At 36.7% G+C, this 20465-nt stretch overlaps 3 protein-coding genes across 4 annotated transcripts; 1 reads left to right on the forward strand and 2 right to left on the reverse strand.

Moving 5' to 3' along the window:
* Positions 1 to 1411: 1411 nt before the first annotated feature.
* LOC146993239 (uncharacterized) lies at positions 1412 to 2757 on the forward strand. 2 transcript variants are annotated; one of them, XM_085808000.1, is made up of 3 exons: positions 1412 to 1511; positions 1679 to 1821; positions 1918 to 2757. In XM_085808000.1, the coding sequence occupies exon 3, from the start codon at positions 2228 to 2230 to the stop codon at positions 2747 to 2749; it is 522 nt and encodes a 173-aa protein (XP_085664126.1). In that variant the 5' UTR covers positions 1412 to 1511; positions 1679 to 1821; positions 1918 to 2227; the 3' UTR covers positions 2750 to 2757. The 2 variants fall into 2 exon arrangements, with proteins under 2 accessions (XP_085664126.1, XP_085664127.1); XM_085808001.1 differs by having other exon boundaries at positions 1418 to 1511.
* Positions 2758 to 9488: 6731 nt separating this feature from the next.
* On the reverse strand, positions 9489 to 12595 carry LOC118188796 (uncharacterized). The gene is made up of 9 exons (XM_085807593.1): positions 12239 to 12595; positions 12078 to 12158; positions 11739 to 11997; positions 11323 to 11649; positions 10922 to 11218; positions 10585 to 10829; positions 10418 to 10505; positions 10022 to 10313; positions 9489 to 9922 (listed from the first exon to the last, which is right to left on the reverse strand). Exons 1-9 carry the CDS (start codon positions 12589 to 12591, stop codon positions 9633 to 9635), a joined length of 2232 nt encoding a protein of 743 aa, XP_085663719.1. The 5' UTR covers positions 12592 to 12595; the 3' UTR covers positions 9489 to 9632.
* Positions 12596 to 12597: 2 nt separating this feature from the next.
* Positions 12598 to 15062, reverse strand: LOC146993240 (uncharacterized). Its single transcript, XM_085807595.1, has 3 exons — positions 14267 to 15062; positions 13144 to 13449; positions 12598 to 13047 (listed from the first exon to the last, which is right to left on the reverse strand). Exons 1-3 carry the CDS (start codon positions 14981 to 14983, stop codon positions 12694 to 12696), a joined length of 1377 nt encoding a protein of 458 aa, XP_085663721.1. The 5' UTR covers positions 14984 to 15062; the 3' UTR covers positions 12598 to 12693.
* Positions 15063 to 20465: the final 5403 nt, after the last annotated feature.

Below are 20465 nucleotides of genomic sequence, written 5' to 3' on the forward strand. Positions count from 1 at the left end.
CAATGGTGCTCATTTTCTGTAAGGCGATCCTCTCTATGGGAGCGCAAAATACTTTGGAACGACAGGTATAATCGTTTTCGGGATATTTCAATACATAATTTCTAAGAACACGAAAAAATGAGAAAGTAGAACGCGACAAAATTTAAACTCTCACACCTTTTACGATTTGTTACTTTTAACACGTTGAGCGCGGCCCCGGTCCCTGGGGACCGGCAGTGAACTTTCCATGTGGCCGGCGTCGGTCCCTGGGGACCGGCACTGGAATTTTCGTTTGGCTGGTGTCGGTCCGCGGGACCGACAGTATCAAAATTAAAAAATAAATATAGTCTCAATGAAATGTGATCAAATTTAATTTTAATGAAATGTATTGAAACATTCTAAACAAAAATACGGCTTAGCTCGCTGCCGGCTGAACGGAAAGGACAGCAAATTTGGCGCAGCGCTCAACGTGTTAAGTAATATGGACTAATGAATACACTATTTTATTGAGCTAATCGTAGTAAACAATTTCAATTGATATTTGTTCTTTAATTAGGAAAGGCTTATATTTCTAGATGACAGTGAGATAAAGAGGCCCCTGGCGGCCGCTAGGTTTGCCAGCGGCTTAAGCAGCCTCTAACAGCAGCAACTACCTGCCAGTTGTTCAGCATCATCGTTTTTGTTTTCAAACTGTTCAACAGCAGCTACCGAAGAAGAAGATGTTAAATATGAGGCAGAATGATGTACAGCAAAAGCTCTAATTCAGTAGCTCGATCATACGTTTTCTCCAATGGCTTTTGTAATTACTGTTAGAATCTTCTTTTTTTTAGTTCACCTTGATAAATTCGAAAGTGAATATTCTTTGATGGAGGTAAGGTCAGTGGACCTAAGTACTCCGGGGTTGTACCATAGTAGTAAGCGCGGGTAACCGTGCGGTCAAAGGATGCCGCCATGACGTAATAGAACAATGGGTGACTCAACGGGGGCGTGGCCTCTGCCATCTTGGATTTCCCCCGGAAGTGACGACACCGGTGCCATATTGGATCACGTGACAGCCGGAAGTGACGTAGATGGAAGGAATGACGTAGACGGAATGACATCCTCAAAGTTTCGTTTTGATTTTGTGGCAACGATTTTATGTCTCAAAGTTTTTATTTTTTGTGGCATTGAATATATATTTTTAGGTTTTGTGGCAACGAACTCTTGAACCACGTGTTTGGAATGACATCATCCATTTCTTGTTGGGGCATGTTGTTTTACAAAATGGCGTCTGCCGTATCACACCTTTGTATGCCTCCGCTAAGGTGTATGGATACTTTTCTGTGAACCAATCAGATTCTTTGAAATATGACCTCACCGTCTCTTAACCAATCACCGTTGAGATGAAATAAGAGTTCCTACCCGATATAAGGTTATCCCGAGCAACGTTCCGCATTTCTTTCCTGCCTGTCGCCCTGAGTGTACGTACCTGCTTTTGCTTCGAAAATCTTTCTTCACTGCTTCGAATGGATCAGGCACGAAACAACAAAGAAGTAAGTAACGTTTTGAAAAGTTACTGTTTTTAGATTTTTAATCTTTAAATACTTACTTTATACTTAAAATACTTTATACTTAAAATATTTTTATACTTAAATACTTTTATACTTAAAAAAGAGTTGAATTTGCAATATGTGCTTAATTTGTCTTTACTTTTTTTCAGATGGAAAACCTATTTGAGAATGAACCTATGCCTTTGAACGATAAAGTGTTGAGCCATGAAAACCGCACCCAAGATGTTCCCAATGAATCAGCTAGCTCTTGTATCAAAAGAAAAGCAGAAGAAACATCCTATTTCGAGAAAAAGTACGTATTTGCGAAAATCTTATATATTAAAGTTGATATTGTATGTGACCCCATTTTTATGTATTATATACTAACTGTTTTAATTTTTTTTTTCAGCGCAAAGGCCTCTTCACCGAAGACGCTATTCCAGAGGAGCTCACACACATGGGAGACAATGTCTTTGTGGGACCCAGCATTTACAAGGGAAAAGTGACTGTGCACATCCGAGAGTATGCCAAATATGGTAAAGCTTACTATCCGACAAGACGAGGAGTAAATTTTGAGCAATGGTGTTTGAATGTTCTCGCAACCAACATGACAGTGGAGGAACCAGACCTGCTGACACTGAATCTGGAATTGCCCAAGAATTTTGTGGTCACGTATAAAGATTCCCACTTCACTTTGAAGCAACTCTCTTCGACAGGAGATGAAAAAAAGTAGCCTCAGCATTACAACGACGCAGTGGGAAGAACTGATGTCCAACTTTAGCCGTATCAGCGACATTGTCACCAACCTCGTTTATCAAAACATGAACTTTTGTGAAGCCTACGAAAGCGTATCCGACGAACCTGACAGAGAGGAAAATCTACCCCAATCCTTTGACATTTCTATGGGAAGAGCGCGACTTCAAACCATTCTAAAGACGTCACTTGAAGAACTTCTTAACCAACAAGACGAACTGAAATATCCCCAGCTGAAAGACTGTGAAGAACTCGTTCATAAAACAGAAACTGCCATTGCTCTGACATTCAATGCTGTTGACATCGCCAGGCAATTTTATGGAAACATTTGGGGTGAAGAACCCTATTTAATGTTAGTGAAACCTGCTCACTATATTACCAAGGACTTTTTAAAATCTGTGTGTTTAAACCATGTACTCGATGAAGTAAGAAACACATTTTGTACTATCAATGGTGTCTTAGGTATTGAATACTATGAATATTTGTAAAATAATTAGGATGCTCAATAAATGTTATTTTATTTTACAACGATCTCATGACTGTCTCCAGGTTCAGACCTTATTTAAAAGAATTAATCTGTAATGATACCTTACATAAATTTTAAAAATACCTATTGAATACAAATCTATTGATTTTTATAGAATATAAATATGGTTATTCTTAAACATGTATATCATTACTTGTTCAACCTTTGAGATGTTAAGTAGCATTCATTTTCTCTCTCTTGTTTTTTAGGCCTATTTTCTAAAATCTTTATATAGGTGAAACTAGGGTATTTTTTATCTGTTCTAGTTAAATATATATAAATGAATATCAGTGTACGTTTAGATCATAACAACTGTTGCAATGAACGCAGCTCTGTCTCAGACCTATCGGGATCCACAGGTCCCCGCAAGTTTCGGGGGTGTTGCTGCTTTGCATCGTGCTTTAAAAGGTCCCGTAAAAACAAAAGACATCCAGAAATGGTTGCAAACCAAGGATTCTTATACTTTGCACAAGCCTTTGAGGCACAAGTTTCCCAGGAACAGAGTCATCATAGGAGGCTTAAACGAGCAATTTCAATCTGATTTAGTCGATATGCAATCCCTGGCCTCTTTTAATGATGGATATAAATATTTGCTGACCTGTATAGACATCCTTTCGAAATACGCTTGGGCTATCCCTCTCAAAGATAAAACATCCGTGTCCATCCAATCCGCTTTCGGAAAGATATTTTCGGAACGTACACCCGAATCATTACAAACAGATGCAGGGAAAGAGTTTACCAATAAACAAGTTCAAAATTTTTTGAAAAAGAGAAACGTTCGCTTTTTCACGACACATAATACAACCAAAGCTTCTGTCGTAGAACGATTTAATCGAACTCTAAAAACAAAAATGTGGAAATACTTTACCGAAATGAATACGCGAAAGTACATTGATGTGATTGATAAATTGATATCCAGATATAACCATTTATGGCATCGAAGTATTAAGACAGAACCTGTATCCGTTACATTACAAAATCAAGAAAAAATTTGGAAAATGCTGTATAGTCAGCAACCAGTACAAAACCCTATTTCTTCAGATCTAAAGATTGGAGACACGGTACGCATCAGCCGAGAAAAAATGCTCTTTGAGAAAGGATACGAACAAAACTGGACACGAGAAATTTTTACAATCTATAAAATTATTCGACGGATTCCTGTTGTCTATAAACTGAAAGATCTAGCAGGAGAAGTTATACAAGGAACTTTTTACAAACAAGAACTTCAAAAGGTTTCGGACTCTGGCTATTATCCCGTAGAAAAAGTTTTAAAAAAGAGGAAACGTCGCGGGAAAATAGAATATTTTGTGAAATTTCAGGGGTACCCCGAAAGCTTCAATGCTTGGGTGGATGATGTGAGAAGGGTATAAAAGGCCCGTAAATTCTGCTTATCTGTCATTTGAACGAAACATGTCTTTCTTTATCACACTGATCAGCGACAGCTCCATGCGTTTTTTTCCAGACAACAAAATATCACAATTTACCACTCAGCTTCCTACTCCGATGGATTTAAATAGTCAGTGGGAGTTATCTCTTGTGGACTTTATTTACCCTCACACATGGTATAACGTCCGAAAAGACAATAATTTATTTGGATTTGATTTGGGTGATGGAAAATGGAAGGTCGAAGAGTGCCTCCAGGATGTTATGAAACGATACCAGATTTATTAAAAGCCATGAAAACACCTTCTCATAAAAATAAGATTGAATTCAGTTACCATCCTGTTACGAAAAAAGTGACCATTAAGACCGACGAAAACTGCAAAGTCATTCTTCACGAAGGATTAGCGGAGCTTCTAGGGTTCGAGCCGGGTGTTTACAAAGGATTGGAACAAAGCCCTTTTGTAGCCCATCCCAAAGTATGTTTTCCTGTCATGTATGTGTATTGCGATCTCGTAGAACCTCAAATTGTGGGAGATGTACAAGCCCCGTTGTTAAAAATTGTCACCGTAGAAGGAAATGACGGAGACATCATAAACGCTCATTACCCCCGACCCTTTTACTTGCCAGTTATCCGTCAACATTTTCAGACTATACATATTGACATAAGACTTCACTCTGGAGATTTAGTACCATTCGAAAGAGGCAAAGTATTTCTTGTGTTGCATTTTCGTCTGAGACAAATTCTATAAAAGAAGCCTTCATCTGCAAATTGATTTCATTTGGATTGTGTATGCAAGATTAGAAGCATCAAATATGCGAGTGCCTTATACGTGTTGCACGAAAAAAGTTGAAGATTATTATTTAGCTCAAACTGGAAATGGATTACCTTACTATCAAGGAACCATTTTACAGAAAGGTTATGGTATTGGTGGATTTTTTGCAAAGCTGTTTCGCAGTGCTATGCCGTTTTTGATGAGTGGAGCCAAAACAGTCGGAAAAGAAGCTTTGCGGACTGGAACACAAATTGCAAACGACGTATTGTCGGGAGAAAATTTTAAAGTCTCCCTCAAAACCAGATCTAAAGAAGCTGGCAAAAAATTAGCGAGGAAAGCAGTTCAGAAAGCAGACGAGATGATTGGTCACGGAAGGTTTAAAAGGAAGCGCAAAACCCCCAAACACTTCATGTCGTCTAAAGCCAGGAAGGTGCAACGACGTGATATTTTTGACTCGTAATGGCTTTTCTGTTAAAAGATTCTCCGGAATGCGCAAAATCCGAACTGGATTTATTTTCGTTACCTCCCACTCAAACAGTGATAGAAAAAGGTCAGTGGGTTGAATTTCATCCATTAGCCAATGTGTCGGAAGGAAGTCCTGTTGAATTCAATGTTTCTGGAAGCGGAGACGACTACCTAGACTTATCACAGACACAACTCTACGTCAAAGTGAAAATTTTAAAAAATGATGGCAAGCCAATCACGGCTGAAAGTAAAGTGGGACCTGTCAATCTCTTTTTACATTCTATGTTTTCTCAAGTGGATATTAGCTTAAATGAAAGACTCGTTTCCACCAGTAATAACACGTATCCTTACAGAGCCATGATAGAAAAATTATTGAATCATGGTTTTGATACGAAAACGTCTCAACTGTCATCAGAATTGTTTTTCAAAGATACAGCAGGACGTCTGAACGTTTTTGATATTCAAGACACTCAGCCGAATGAAGGATTCAACCAACGAGCAGAATTGTTTAAACTGAGTGCTTCGGTCGATATGATTGGCCGATTGCACTTGGATATGTTTCATCAGGAAAGACTTTTGCTGAATATGGTGGATATGAAAATTAAACTCATACGCAGCAAACCAGAATTTTGTTTATTGGGCGAAGGTGAATTTAAAGTTTTACTCGAACAAGCTTCATTGTTTGTAAGAAAAGTGAGAGTTAGCCCTGGTGTTGTGCTAGGACATGCCAAAAGCCTAGAAAAATCAACAGCCAAATATCCCATTAATAGAGTGCTCTGCAAAGCCTATTCCATTCCCACTGGAAATATGAGTTTTATTCAAGACAATATTTTCATAGGTCAAATGCCTAATCGTATTGTGGTGGCATGCGTCGACAATGATGCCTTTAACGGAAACTATAAAATGTCTCCTTTCGAATTCAAGCATTATAATATGAACTTTATCGGTGTTTATGTGGACGGTCAACCGGTACCTCATAATCCTCTTCAGCCTAATTTTGACAAAAATCATTTCATACGAGCTTATCAGAATTTATTTATGAATGCAGACGACAGAGGACTTTACCTTTCAAGATCAGAATTTTCACAAGGATATTCCTTATTTCGCTTCGACCTGTCACCTGACCTTTGTGATGGCTCTCATTTAAGTCTAGTTCGACACAGCAACTTAAGATTAGAAATAAAATTTGGGACTCCCTTACAACAAACTGTTTCGTTATTAGTGTACGCTGAATTTGAAAATTTGATAGAAATCAATAAAGCTCGAAATATTCTGTACGATTTTGGAAACTGATGAATTCATCACAGATTCATCAAATCTTATCTCGAGATCCTATTTCTTCGAGATATTATGCGGGTGTTTTTGCTTGTGATAAAATACCTGCGATTCAAAGTTTTCCCTGTGCACTGGTGCTCAATACGGACAAACATGATGAAAAAGGAACTCATTGGCTAGCTGTCTACCTTGCAGATCAACAGACTCTGGAATTTTTCGACTCTTATGGACTCCCGCCTGAAGTATATGGAAAAGATATCACATCCTTTGTCAAGAAATATCGTCATGTTTGCTGGAACAAGATTTCGCTTCAGAGTTTAACTTCTAATGTATGTGGACATTATTGTATTTATTTCATTATTAAACGCTGTCAAGGACTCTGTATGGAACTCATTGTATCACCCTTAGATGGGAAGAATCATGATTTCCAAATATTTCAATTTGTCAAAAAAAGATATGGTGTAAACATGATTTTTAAAAAATAAAGTTGTTTTAATTTGTAAAAATGTCTCTTGTGTTTCTTGTTTCTACACTTATTTAAACAAAATGAATAAATGTCTTATGCAAAAGGATTTTCGATTAAGTATAAAAGTGAGTGTTTTCTTAACATGCTGTCATTTCCAAAAATGGAACTGCCCAAGTTCGTACATCCTTCTACTTGTCTTCTGAGCGGACCTACCGGTTCGGGAAAAACATTTTTTGTGAAGAAATTGATAGATCATAAAATGTTCCATCCCATGCCGACCAATATTATTTATTGCTACGGAAGTTATCAACCTCTTTTTAATTCCATGAAAAACGTAAATTTTGAAAAAGGATTACCATCTAACCTGCAGGCTCTTCAAAATGCTTCAAAATGCAAAAATTATCATAGACGATTTAATGTCTGAATTAGCAAGTGATACTCGCTTAAGCAAACTTTTTACAAAAGGAAGTCATCACCGAAACCTTTCAGTCGTTTTTATAACACAAAATCTTTTTCACCAAGGCAAGGAGATGAGAAATATTCATTTAAATTCCCATTACCTTGTCCTATACAAAAATCCTAGAGATAAAAGTCAAATTATGCATTTAGCTAGACAAATGTTCCCCGGAAAAGTAAAGGCCTTTCAAGAAATTTTTCAGGATGCTACTTCAACTCCATTTAGCTACTTGTTGATTGATTTACGACCTGAAACAAGTGAAACGCTTCGCCTTCGTACAGGCATCTTTCCTGGGGATAAATACTATGTCTACCAGCCCCGATAGTTCATTTCAGTTTGAGACGTCGAATGGCTAACATGTCTTCTCCCATCGTGATCGATTTCGAAGGTTTTCAATGGATGCCTCATTGCTACGTTGTTAAAGAATTAGCCTTGTATTCTGTGCATGAAGGATATCACAGTTGCTGGTCATTTTTACCTCCTCAACCTTGGAAAACATTATAACGATCTCAGCAAAAGTGTTTTGCTTGGGTCACAAGAAATCGTCATCACATGAATTGGAGGGAGGGTGTATTACCTTATACTCATCTTCGTATTATTTTGCAATATTTGTCATCTATTTATTCTGTCATATACGTGAAAGGATTAGAAAAGAAATTATTTTTAGAAAATTTATTAGGTAGAGACATCATAAATCTAGACTGTCCTAAGATAGAGAATTTAAAAAAGAAAAGTTCTTTAACATGTTCGATTCATGCAAAAGGATTTAATTGCTGTGCTTTAACCAAAGCGGCTGCATTTGCTACCTATATGCAGGAAGTGTGCAGGAAGAAGAGTTCATTTGTCATCAGCATGTCTCATCTGAAGGATGTGGATTATCTAAAACTATTAGGAAAAAGTCGAATAAAAGCAGCTGTACTGAAAAAGTGTCCGAATCATCTCATCAAATCAGTTTGTGAGTGTGTTTTAAATCTTCTAAAACGAAACGTACCCATCACCAAACAGGTCAAAAATCGACTCGCCCCTTTTAAAAGAACTTTAAGAAAACTAGCGGACAAAAAAGTACCTGTTTTTAAGAAAAGACGTCTTTTGGTTCAAAAAGGTGACGGTTTCCTATCTTTCCTGATTCCTGCAGCAGTCAGTGTCTTATCCTCCCTTATCCATGGAACACAGTAAGAAATTTGCGCTGGTACCCCTGGATCGTATGCAGCAATTTGAAGATGAACATTTGAGTGATTTAGATACCCAAATTCAAAACATCTTAAAAAAGAAAATGGACGATGAAGAAAAGTTTAAATTGTACATCCAAGTTCTGCAAAAGTATGTTACATTTCCTCATGTGAACACTTCCGAAGAACAACCGCCTGAACAACGTTCTGAGAAAGATATAGAAAAAGAAATTATGCAAACAGTTCCTGTGAAGCAGAAAAGAACGGCACAGAAAATAATAGATTTTCTAAAAGAGCATCAGATTTCCTGGACACAGAATAAAGAACTCATTCTGGATGATCATGTGTTTTCTGGCTCTGACATTGTTCAGTTGATAAACTTTCTGTTGAGAAATAGAACTCAAAAACCTTTTGCCTTTGAACAGTTTAAAAATGTACTGAATGTTAACAACTTTCCTCAAGACTTTGTGAAAAACAAACATTTAATGAATGTAAAAACTATGTATGCTAGACCTAAAAGAAACGCATCTTCCAAACTATGGCTGAAATTGTAATGATACGTGAATAAATGTAATGGCTGATCATTGGTGTTGTATTTCTTTCTAATTAAGTTAACATAATTTTTGAAAATAAAATATGACAATTATTTTCTAGGAAAAACTTACCTTTCATGAAATCCTTTCAAATAAGAAAAACACCATAATTTTCAAACTTCTGTTTATTTTTTTTCTAAGTAAGTTTTCTTTTATACACATACAAATGCATGATTCTGCATATATATATATATATATTTACATACAAAATTTCATTTTCAGATAAGGTTCTAACATAAACATAAAAAGTTCTTCTTCAATATACTAATGACCATACGGCAATGTGCTCAAGTCTTTTTGAATTACCCGTTTATTCAACACAATTCTGTACAGTTTTGTTTCCGGTTTATTCACCACCTTTCTTCTCTTCGCTTCTCGGGTGATTTTCCAGGGGTTGTGGAGAGAGATGATCTCACTTCGGTCGAGGCTGCAGACCAGACTTTTAATGGCTTCAAAATTCAGCAACTGGGAATTCCGGAAGTTCAAGGAAAATCCTCGGACTTTGCAGCAGGTTTTCCCAGTGGCCGTCTGGTATGCGTAGTTTTTCGGTCCTCCTGAAAAAATAAAACATCATGAGAAAAAAAGAGATAATAGAAAAACTTTCAATATTTTTGGTACATGTTAAATAAAGAAATTTTTTTAAAGGTCCTTACCAGAGACAAAGGTTTTGATGACATCACCCTCCAGTTCATCCGTAAATTCACCCAGGAAGTTGCCCAAGGGGGGATCATTGCGGCCATTCGAGGCATAGATGATGGAGTCTGTGTCGTGGTACAGGACATCTCTACCCAACTTCTCCATTTCACTATACAGCTTGAGACGAGCCCAAGCTGTTGTGAAGGTCGCTAGGAAAATGTTGGTAGAGGCATCCTGCGGCACAAACTCCTTCGCAGATTCCCAGGAAATGGCAGCCACCTCAGGCGTGGGAAGAAAGACATCTTTGATCTAAAAAGTAGAAGAGTCATGAGATAACAGTTCAAAATAGTCATAAGTTAACAGTTTGAAACTCTTTGAGTTTACAGATGAATAAAACCGGTAAGGAAACTTACTTTTTTAGTAGAATCCGCCAACATCTTATTGAAGTCTGGCACCGTGTGGACATAGGTCAGTTGGGCTTTGTTCACGTTCATACACCATCTGAGTGAAAAAAAGCTATCATAAATCACAACGAATTAAAAATATTTATAAAAATTAAGTACAAAAGAAATCATCTTACCTGCCCCAGAAACTGTTCAGGGCCAACTTGGCGACTTGTCGACGCCCAGGGTTTTTCGATATTTTTTCGGCCTCCAACTTGACGCCCTCTCTTTCTTCATACTGGCGAATGTACTTCAGTCTGGCTTCTTCCGTCACACACTCCGAAGGCCATCCGCTACTTTCCTGCTTGATCTTCAGAAACAGATCATTGTATGATCTGAACAGAGAAGTAGACGATGCCTGGAAATGGTACACTTCGTAAATCTAGAAAATAAAAAATAAATGTCAGTTATAAAAAAATTTTAAAAGTAACCTCTGAAACTAAATAAAGATTAAAATAATCTTTGAGTACTTACATGTGTGATGCGGTAGCCTTTCTTTTTCGCCAGTTTGACTTCCTCCGTTACCCACGTTCCGACAAGAGCTCGCTTGTCGTCTGTGTGGGTACACGAAGTCTGCAGTTGAAGAAGGGCGCAAGTCCGACACAGGAGGAACATCAGCTTCTTCCGGCACCGATAGGGCAGTACCGGAAGATACAGATTCCGTGGAGGAATCACTCGGCATTGGATAATTCCAAAATAATCTTCCACATCTCTAAAGCTTTCCGTGATGATTGTTGGATGTCCCACAGGGTAGACGCAATACTTGTTCACCTGTGAATAAAAACAAAAAAAGTCAGAAAAAACACATCATAAAAATATACAGAAAATTTAGAAAAGTTTAAGTAAACATTTTTGAAATAATAAAAAGTACGAACCCAGGGATAGAGTGAGGTAAAATCCACATATTTTGCGTCTCCCTCGTGGAACAATTTGAGGGCATTGGTCCTTCCTCCAAAAAACGACTCGCGAGGATTGAGTCGATCCCTCAGATGGTGTTGATCCAGGAAAGCTTGGAGATCTGGATTTTCCTCCTTCTCTCTTTGAAATTCATGCTCCCACATTTCGATGACGTGGAAACCCTGGGTGCGAAGCTTTCTTGTCGTCTCTTCTGTCTTTTCTCTTAACGTTGCCATGGAAACCCCTTTCAGTGGATGTATGATATCACCATCGTAACACGAACTACATCCGTGAAAGAAACAGCCCTAAAATAATACAAATATATATTAATAGTCTTTAACATATAAATCACTAAAAAGAATCACATAGAAAAGGAATGGTTATATTTTCTTACCTGAAACTGATAGACGGTTTGTGTTTCTTGGCAGAATCCGTCTACCGAGATTCCGGCGACTCTGTGCTCTCCGGAACCGTTCAACGCATGTTGAATCTGTAGGCCTTCCGAAGCAGCAACAAAGTCCAACCATCGGATCGAATCAGGGCTGTAATTCGTTGAGTTGATGTAGCCGTGTGTAGGCACCATGGCAATCGTGTCGGGTTGAATGTGGCCACTCCGATACGTTGCCATACAGGCTGATGCGATGGTCACGTATCTGAAAAGACAAAAATAAGAACGATTTAATGAACTGTAAATATGATTATTATTATATAAGAAAATGAGAAAATGACTTACTGGAATGGATCCACATTCGCCACATCCAAAAACTGGGCTCGAAACTCCAGGCAGCAACGGCGAAGAATGTCCACGTCCGATCTATTAAAAGAAAAAATGTTAAAAATACGAAATATAAAAATAAAATAAAATAAAAATAAAACAAGAAGAAAAAAATATACCTGCAATAGGCCAGCATCTCATCTTGAAAGTTAAACACGCCCCCCTTGTGTGCTTCATGCCAGGACAGAAATGCTTGTCGTGCTGAAGTGCTCATGGTATCCGGGCTGTAGTACCGGGGCTCAGGCAGCGGTCCGACATAATTTTGGTTTTCTCGTGAGTTGAAAAGATGGGGAAAGTATCCCTTTTTCAGCTCGCTGAGACCGAAGCATCCTGGCAATTTGGCCAACGCCATCGGTAGAAAATTTAACGAGTCTATGACTCGAATGTTCAGACTAGGGTGTCTTACACTCATGATCATAGACCCGTTAGGGATCACCTCCGGCGCTGTGCCTTGCTCCAGGAGCCAGGCCATCACGAACTGACCGTCGAACCTGTAAGTAAAAAAAAATTATGAATAATATTGAAAAAAAAACAGCCATGAAAACTAAAGCATGCAAACTATGGTATTTTTATCTTACCCTTTCATGTTATGAGCCACGGCGGTGAAGCCCTTGTGCTGTGTGGTAAACAGCCAAGCGCAGAAGTTTTGGCAAGCCGCATAGCCCGAAAACACTCTCTCTGTGCCTTCGGCATACTGAGCCACCGCGAAATTCACAAGATGCTCCCCCGAAGACTGGTCCGTTTCAAAGTCAAAAAAGATGAGCTTATCCTCGGACTTCTTCGGGGCAACACGTCGCAAATAGCAACGGTGCTCAGCAGCCACGACAAACTGGTTGCAAGAAGGGCATTTCGTGGTGCCACACCTATGCAGGTCCTTAGGGCAATCGCGTCTCCGAATCACTTGGCAGCATTCTCTGCACTGGTATACCTGTAACGACAATAATTTTTTTAAACATAACCATTTCGAGAAAATTACATGATAATTAACTTTGTTCATTAAGATACATTTTCAAAAAACACTTACCCTGTCGCAGAGTGAAAACTCTTGTTTTCCAGTCAGGGCTTTGTGTGCTTCAAAGCAGGCATCGGAGCGGCAGAGACGGTCGCAATCCTGACATCGTTGGGGCACGCCTGGAATACAGTCGGTCCTCAAACATATGGGGCAGGCGTTGGCACATCGGTGGTTTTCCGGATGTTCATAGGCCTTTTCACAGGACGTGCAGTAATGGTCGCTACCGAAAAATCCTTTCAGGGATTTGATGACGTCATAATGCACATCGTGAAGCCACAAATTGATCCGTTGTGCTCTCTCTTTCCCTTTATAGACCACCTAAAACATAGACAAAAAATTTTTCTGTTAAATTCCAAAATAAAACCCTTTAGAAATCAGTTTTTAAATTTAATTACATACGTAAAGCGATCTAAAAATTCCCTGTGTATTTATAATATCGAAACGAATTACATAAAATTAATCTAAAAATTTCACCATGCGTTTTTACAAGTCATATTTTTAACATCTAAATAAATAGTGTGCATTCTATGCGAACATGCATAAACATAAAGTTAATCTAAAAATCTAAAGTAATTTTAAAAATAAAGATTCACGTTATATTTTAAACTTCTAAATGAAAAACTTTTCTCTAAAAATAAATTCCAGAATCGAACAATTTAGAAAAAGAATACATTCAGTTTTGAACATTATATTTTTTAATGCAGAACCGAATTTAAAGTATTCTAAAATGCTAAAGTTCTCTAAAAATAAAAATTCACCATGCGTTCGGTTTTTAGAAATTACATTTTTTTTAAATATGGAAACGAACTGCATATAGGCATAAAGTTAATTTAAACATTCACTGTGTATTTTCTCAAGATATATTTTTTAACATGAAAACAAAATAATCATAAACCATAATATTAGTCACTTAATTTTTCAGTCCGTTAAAAACTGTTTAATGTTAACACTACTTTTTAAAAATTACTCATGTACCCAAATAAATTTTTATCATAAATATAGTATGGAACAACAAAATAGAAAAATCAAGTTACGATTTTAAAAAAGCCCTAAAAATGTAAAATCTCGTTTATAAACATAAAAAACAAATTTTGAAAACAGAAATATTTTAATTGAGACAAAAATAATGACTTACCCGGTTCAAATTTTCCGAAGAAAAGACTACAATTTGGACATCCAGGTGATCTTCAAATATGGCGATTTCAGTAAATGTGCAAGAGCCTAGGGGCACATTTGCATCTAAATGAAGATCCCTTGCACAGTTCATCAGTGTTGGATTACGCCGATCTCTCAAGGCATTGATGGCGCTCGAATCCTTGTTCAAATGTGCTAAGGCATAAACAATCGCTTTAGCACAACACAGTCCTTCGTCATCGTACGGAATAGACAAAATAGACTGTTTTCTCAATCTGTCTATGGAGATATTGATGACTCTCCGATTTCCTCCGGCACCCACAGGTCGTCTGATGGTGATGACATCCACGGAGAACCCTGTGTCTAGTTCAATCTTGTCTTTGGACTGCAACACTTTCATCACAGCAGCCAAAATTTTTTCAACCGTCAGGTTTGAAACTGTCATGAGAGATGTGCTGATGGGTTTATCCAACCTTTCTGCCTGGATGCAAAACCGTATAAGATCCGAGGGACCCAAATCGGCTGTTGTCCGGTGAATGAGCTGTTCGAACAATTCCCGGACGGTGTCAGGAATTCGGACCATCGGGATGCCTTGCACGCCTTGAGGCAGTCTTTCGATGTTCACACAAGCGTGGAAGGTAATCTCCTCGGCTTGATATTTATGATTGCGACGACGAGACTTTTCCGTAAGAACAATTGCCTCATCGATCTGAAACATAAAAATAAGTTTTCATTAAGAATCAAACATTTTCAAAAATACATTATTTCAATAAATCATGTAAAAAAGAAAAATATATACCGAACGTTCATCGGAACCGGCTATGGATACAGGTCCACAAGCTGATGAAGGAGAAGTCTAAAAATAAGTAAATAAATAAAAAATAAATACATTCATTTCTAGTACTAGAAAAAATATTCTAATCGAATCATAACGAAACGAAAGTTTACCTCAAATCCGGATAATACAAGGGTAGATCCATAGGATTTTCCAGAAAAATCTGATCCACTTCATCGATTAACTATCAAATTAAATAAAATACGTTTAAAATACATTCAAATAGTAATAAAGTACGTTAAATAAAAAGTGCGTTAAAATACGTGTAAAAAACTTACATCGTCATCTGAGTCCCGAAAAGGAAAGTCAGGATCTTCAAACAGGACCTAGCAATTAAAAATTTAAATAAATGAAACATTAAAAAAAAAAATGAAATTCGTGTTTAAAATAGTAATCTAGAAATTAGGTACAAGCGAAACATACTTACATTAGATACAGAATAAGTTCGTTTAGTAGACATCGTGTAGAAGAAAACGAAATGGCGCAGGAAAATGGCAGAGTCAAAATGACGTTCACTCAGCAAGAATCAGAGTAGAAATGATGAAATCGTGAAAGCGAGTGAATTTATAGGCGATATACAATGAAAGAGAAACGCTGATTGGCTGAAATAAGATAGATATTGTTAGCGGAATGCTGATTGGTTGTTAAGATTGTATACGTTCGCCACGGCGGATGCAGAAAACGTGAAGCGGTTTCGACAGGCTGCAACGTGAAAGAGATGACGTCTGCCTGCTTCCCCCAGCTTCGTGACGTCATGGTTGTTTTTCTACTCAACGCGATAATCTGACATTGTTTGAAAGGTCTCGCTGGCATAGTGGTTTGGGCAATCGTCTGCCATACTAAAGGTGGCGGTTCGAATCCCGCTCGTGGAGTTGCTTTTAAAATTCATTAAAAACAGATTAAAATATAATGGAATCAATCAAAAGTAATTAAATAAATAATGACGTACTAAATAATTAAGATACTTATTAAAAAGAGTAAATAAGTAAAATTAATGACATACAAAATAGTATTAATATTAATCAAATATCAAACTAATATTAATCACGTGTCAAATAATTAAAAATAATAAATTAAAAGAGATGTCATTCCAAACACGTGGTTCAAGAGTTCGTTGCCACAAAAACCTAAAAATATATATTCAATGCCACAAAACATAAAAACTTTGAAACATAAAATCGTTGCCACAAAATCAAAACGAAACTTTGAGGATGTCATTCCGTCTACGTCATTCCTTCCATCTACGTCACTTCCGGCTGTCACGTGATCCAATATGGCACCGGTGTCGTCACTTCCGGGGGAAATCCAAGATGGCAGAGGCCACGCCCCCGTTGAGTCACCCATTGTTCTATTACGTCATGGCGGCATCCTTTGACCGCACGGTTACCCGCGCTTACTACTTACCATTCAGCTCAGGAATGTGAAATAGTGGCATTTTCTAATATCCGTTCTTGAATGCGTGGATTCTTTAAAAACCTTGGATCAGTGCATCTCTAGTACACCCATTTTTATATTCTTCAGCAGTAACAGACTTAAATTCCCAATCCTTGCTCAGTTACTTTAATATTTGTGAATATTCATTTACAGCAGACTCACCCGTTTGTTGTAATCTAGATGTTAAACAACGCCGGAAAAATATTTAATTTCTTTTAGTAATGTACAATGAATCTGAAACAGTAATTGCATTATCATACGATTCAGAGTCATTAATTTGTTGATTAACACTTGCAGATACAAAATTACATAAGAGTTGTAGCATTTGTCTCTTTCACTTCTGTGAGGAAATTTGAAAAAGTTCTTTTTTCCAGTATTTCTATTCAAATTTTGCTCCAACAGATGCGGGTTCAACATGAAATATTTCTAATTTCAAAAGGGTTCCCATTTGGGGGAAAAATTAAAGCATAAATTAGGTATAATTGATTAAATTATTGTAAATGTAGTAAATCATTTCTTTCCAGAAGCTCATATAAAGCTTTAATCAACTGAAACAGAGGGCTAAATGCTAAGTTGTGAGAATATCATTTAAACAAATAATAACTGTTGCCATTCCATGTAATATTGGTGCTGCCAGTAATAATAAATAATAAGTTAGGACAAAAATAAATCTTTAAGAAATCAGTCAACAATGGAAGAATTACAAAGCATATCTGAACATCTTGAAAAACGGTTTCTCATCACACCTGAACCTAAAGTTTGCTTCAATCCAAACTTACACCGAGATATGCATATTTCCTTCATTGTCGCCCTTTTGACCATTCGCCTCCTGAAAAGAATATCACATTCTTTTTCCCTTTCATTTGTTGAAATATTTTTATTTATTTATTTATTTATTTATTGTAAATAACGAACTGCAAGAGTCATGAAACTTGCAAACAAACATTAAAAAGTTTTCTCTGATTGCCATTGTTCCATTGATAATTTCTGGAGGTAGAAGACCTATTTTTATATTTTTTTATGAAAATCTTATAACTTCTACGGTATGAAAAGTAACGGTTATCCACAGAAGTTAACTCCAAGCTTGGAGAGTTATAGTCGCTGTAAGTACTTCTGTAAGTAGCAACTTCAAATATAAAACCATAACAGACACTTTATTAACCACGACTTGTGGAGCTACCTAAATAATAATAGACTAAATTCGAGTACTTCTAGTCAAACTTTAAAAAAGCAAGGTGCTTGCTGGTTACGACATGATTACAACAATATCCTCATTATTCTAAGGTTTCGACATGATTACGTAAATATCCTAACTGAAGTCTACAAACACCTAGGGTCCGAATGGAAAGTCTTGGAACAATTTCGGATCTCAGAAACTGTTCTCAAACTGTAGCCAAGGCTGTTCCAAGACTGTTTTCAAGACTGTTCCAAACTTTTCCGCCATGTCATGCTGTAGCTCTTACAAGTTTCTGCAAGAGATTTACGCTAATGAAAGGAGAACCTCGGAGCAAGTTACAACAGGCTCACAGTGAAAATTTACATCTTACATTTAAGCCATGCCGCTTCCATTCAATTTGTGTAAATGCCTTGTTTGAGTGAGTAAAGAGGTAACAAATATAGCACAGAAATTAACTTAAAACTAACCGTTAGAAAAACTTAAAGCATAATTGCCTCAAACTTAAAAATCACATTTACTGCAGAATGTAAATTTTTTATATTTCTGTAGCTGGTAATATTGAGCTGTCAAGAAGGACTCATAATAATAAGAAGAGGGAACAGATTTGATATGATTTCCGTAACTTTCTTAACAAAAGCTTAAGAAAACGCTTTTGTAGCATTTCCGGTGTTGGAAAACAAAGATATTCCTTAAGGAGTGATAAAATGTATTCAGTTATAAAGTTCTTTTTTTGTTAATTAACCAGTTACTTTATGTTTTGAATCTCGATTTTCTCGTCATTTCCCACCAGAATGCAAATTAGTTCGCACGTATTTCAAATGAGGGTTTTAAATTGGAAGACAGAGCATGTTCTGACTCTCGTGGCAACGTGACTAGGTTGCTAGATAAGAGAAAGATTTGTAATCTTCTGCTTTCATTATAATTGCCCCAGTGGTTGATATTTACGCCGGTTTAGTTTTAAGCCAATTTCGGGTTAGTTGACTTGTGTAGCTTTCGGCTAACAGGTCATTTGAATTTAAATTTTACTTTTGAACTTACTGTACGTTAAATTATCTCGCCACAATTGGTTGGCTGATTTGAAAGCTCCACGTGTGCCTTCTATTCGTCTTAGTTTCACAGTAAAGAGTCTTTTACACCCTTCTCAAGTTTACAATTTTACTTTAAGCTTAGCGATAATTCACTGTGAGTCTAGCTAAAGTTTAGTTACAGTTTATGATTGAAAAGAAGGTTACTAAACTTTACAAAGTGAAAATTTAAGAAATAATTTAATAAACTTTAAGCAATTGTAAGGTATTTTATGTTAATTAACTAGTTGCAATGATTTAAGTTTTTAATATAACCTCCTTCTTCGTATTCCTCACTAGAATGCAAATTAAGTTTCGTATATTTAAGTTGAGAATTTTAACGTTTAGACGAGAGCTTCTGGAAATCACAGTGGGCCCACCAGTGGCCGAGCGGTAAAGTCGCTGAACACTGGTAGTTCGGTCTGAGGTTCGAATCCCGCGAACGGGCTGGCTGCATGGGCGTTTTCGTGGCTTTCCACATGTGTAACGTGTATACGAGCCAGTTTCCCTTAGAAATTCCTCCACGAAGGCATCCTTCCCTTTAGGCAGATAGCCCTCGAGGCTTTGCCATAATCACACACACACACACACTGGTAATTACGTTTCTCTGTTAGTTTCTCTCGCCAGCTCTGTCTAAATTTATACTCCGATTTTTGCGTCTCACTAACCGATGTTTGAGAATATTCGCCGTTAAAATTCTGAGCGAGCTTAATTTAGTCTATTTTATGTCTTAGACTACATTACCTACATTTAAAATTAATTGTCTGTTATGTTAACTTAAATACCCACAAGTGGTGAAAGTTTCGTCTGTAGCAGAAATTGTAACTGTTCTGTTTAACTATAAAAAAAGAAAAATAAAAAGGTTATTTTGACCTTCTTTAGTACTTTGTGACATGTTTAAGACGTAGCGATAACTCGCTATCAGTCTAGTAGGGCTTTTAGAGTTTAGCTTCCAATGACAGCGGAACCCTACAGTTTCCATTTAAAAAAAATTATTTTATTTTATTTATTTATTTATTTATTTATTTATTTTTATCTTTGAAGAGATACGCGTTGTCACCAAAGAACTTTATCATTTCCACTTTGTATATGCATTACAATTGAAAATCAATAGTATTTTCCTTTTTCTAGAAATTTGTTATCTATTTTAAATTTTTAGTATTATTTAAAAATATTTATATAAAGATAATGTTCTTTGCCTGTATAAAGCTTTGGTAAATCCTGATATTTTACTTTCTGTGAGACTATTACTGGTGTGAAAGGGGCAGTAAAAAGTGAAAAATCAATGTTAAATGAATAAATGTTCTTTAAACCAACTTTTCATTTTTCGTTTTTTAAAAATGTCTCTTTAAATTTGTGTGCATCTATAACTTTTGAAGGTATCATATTTTTTCACTGAAGAGGTTCCAGTTTCGTTAGAAACTATTCTAAATTTTTCATCAAGTAGACGATAGCCACAATAATGCTGTCAATTAAGCCGAGTCTTTTAACTCTTCTTTCTCTACTCCGAATTTTCTCCGAATAGTTCTTAATTTAAAAATTTTTTTCAAGAGATGAATTATATTTACCAAGTAAATTTTTTCATACTTTTCAGAAGCTATCTGTAGTAGACTTCGGCTGCCCTAGAAACATAACATCCATTATACCTAGATTAAGAATAAATCACTATAAGGGCATAAAAATTCGTCAG

This window comes from Stegodyphus dumicola, chromosome X1, assembly GCF_044657685.1.
Source record: "Stegodyphus dumicola isolate Sdum_Otavi_A_Nest chromosome X1, ASM4465768v1".
In the NCBI taxonomy this organism is placed as follows: Eukaryota; Metazoa; Arthropoda; class Arachnida; order Araneae; family Eresidae; genus Stegodyphus; species Stegodyphus dumicola.

Bases quoted from the DNA above. Each gene is read 5' to 3' on its own strand.
- LOC146993239 (XM_085808000.1), top strand. From the start codon at position 2,228: ATGAAAAAAAGTAGCCTCAGCATTACAACGACGCAGTGGGAAGAACTG.
- LOC118188796 (XM_085807593.1), bottom strand. From the start codon at position 12,591: ATGGCCTGGCTCCTGGAGCAAGGCACAGCGCCGGAGGTGATCCCTAAC. The intron at 11,998-12,077 runs GTAAGTCATTTT...TTGTCTTTTCAG, and splicing joins GCGAATGTGGATCCATTCCA to ATACGTGACCATCGCATCAG. The intron at 9,923-10,021 runs GTAAGGACCTTT...TTATTTTTTCAG, and splicing joins CATCAAAACCTTTGTCTCTG to GAGGACCGAAAAACTACGCA.
- LOC146993240 (XM_085807595.1), bottom strand. From the start codon at position 14,983: ATGTTTCAGATCGATGAGGCAATTGTTCTTACGGAAAAGTCTCGTCGT. The intron at 13,450-14,266 runs GTAAGTCATTAT...TCTATGTTTTAG, and splicing joins CTTCGGAAAATTTGAACCGG to GTGGTCTATAAAGGGAAAGA. The intron at 13,048-13,143 runs GTAAGTGTTTTT...TTGTCGTTACAG, and splicing joins AGTTTTCACTCTGCGACAGG to GTATACCAGTGCAGAGAATG.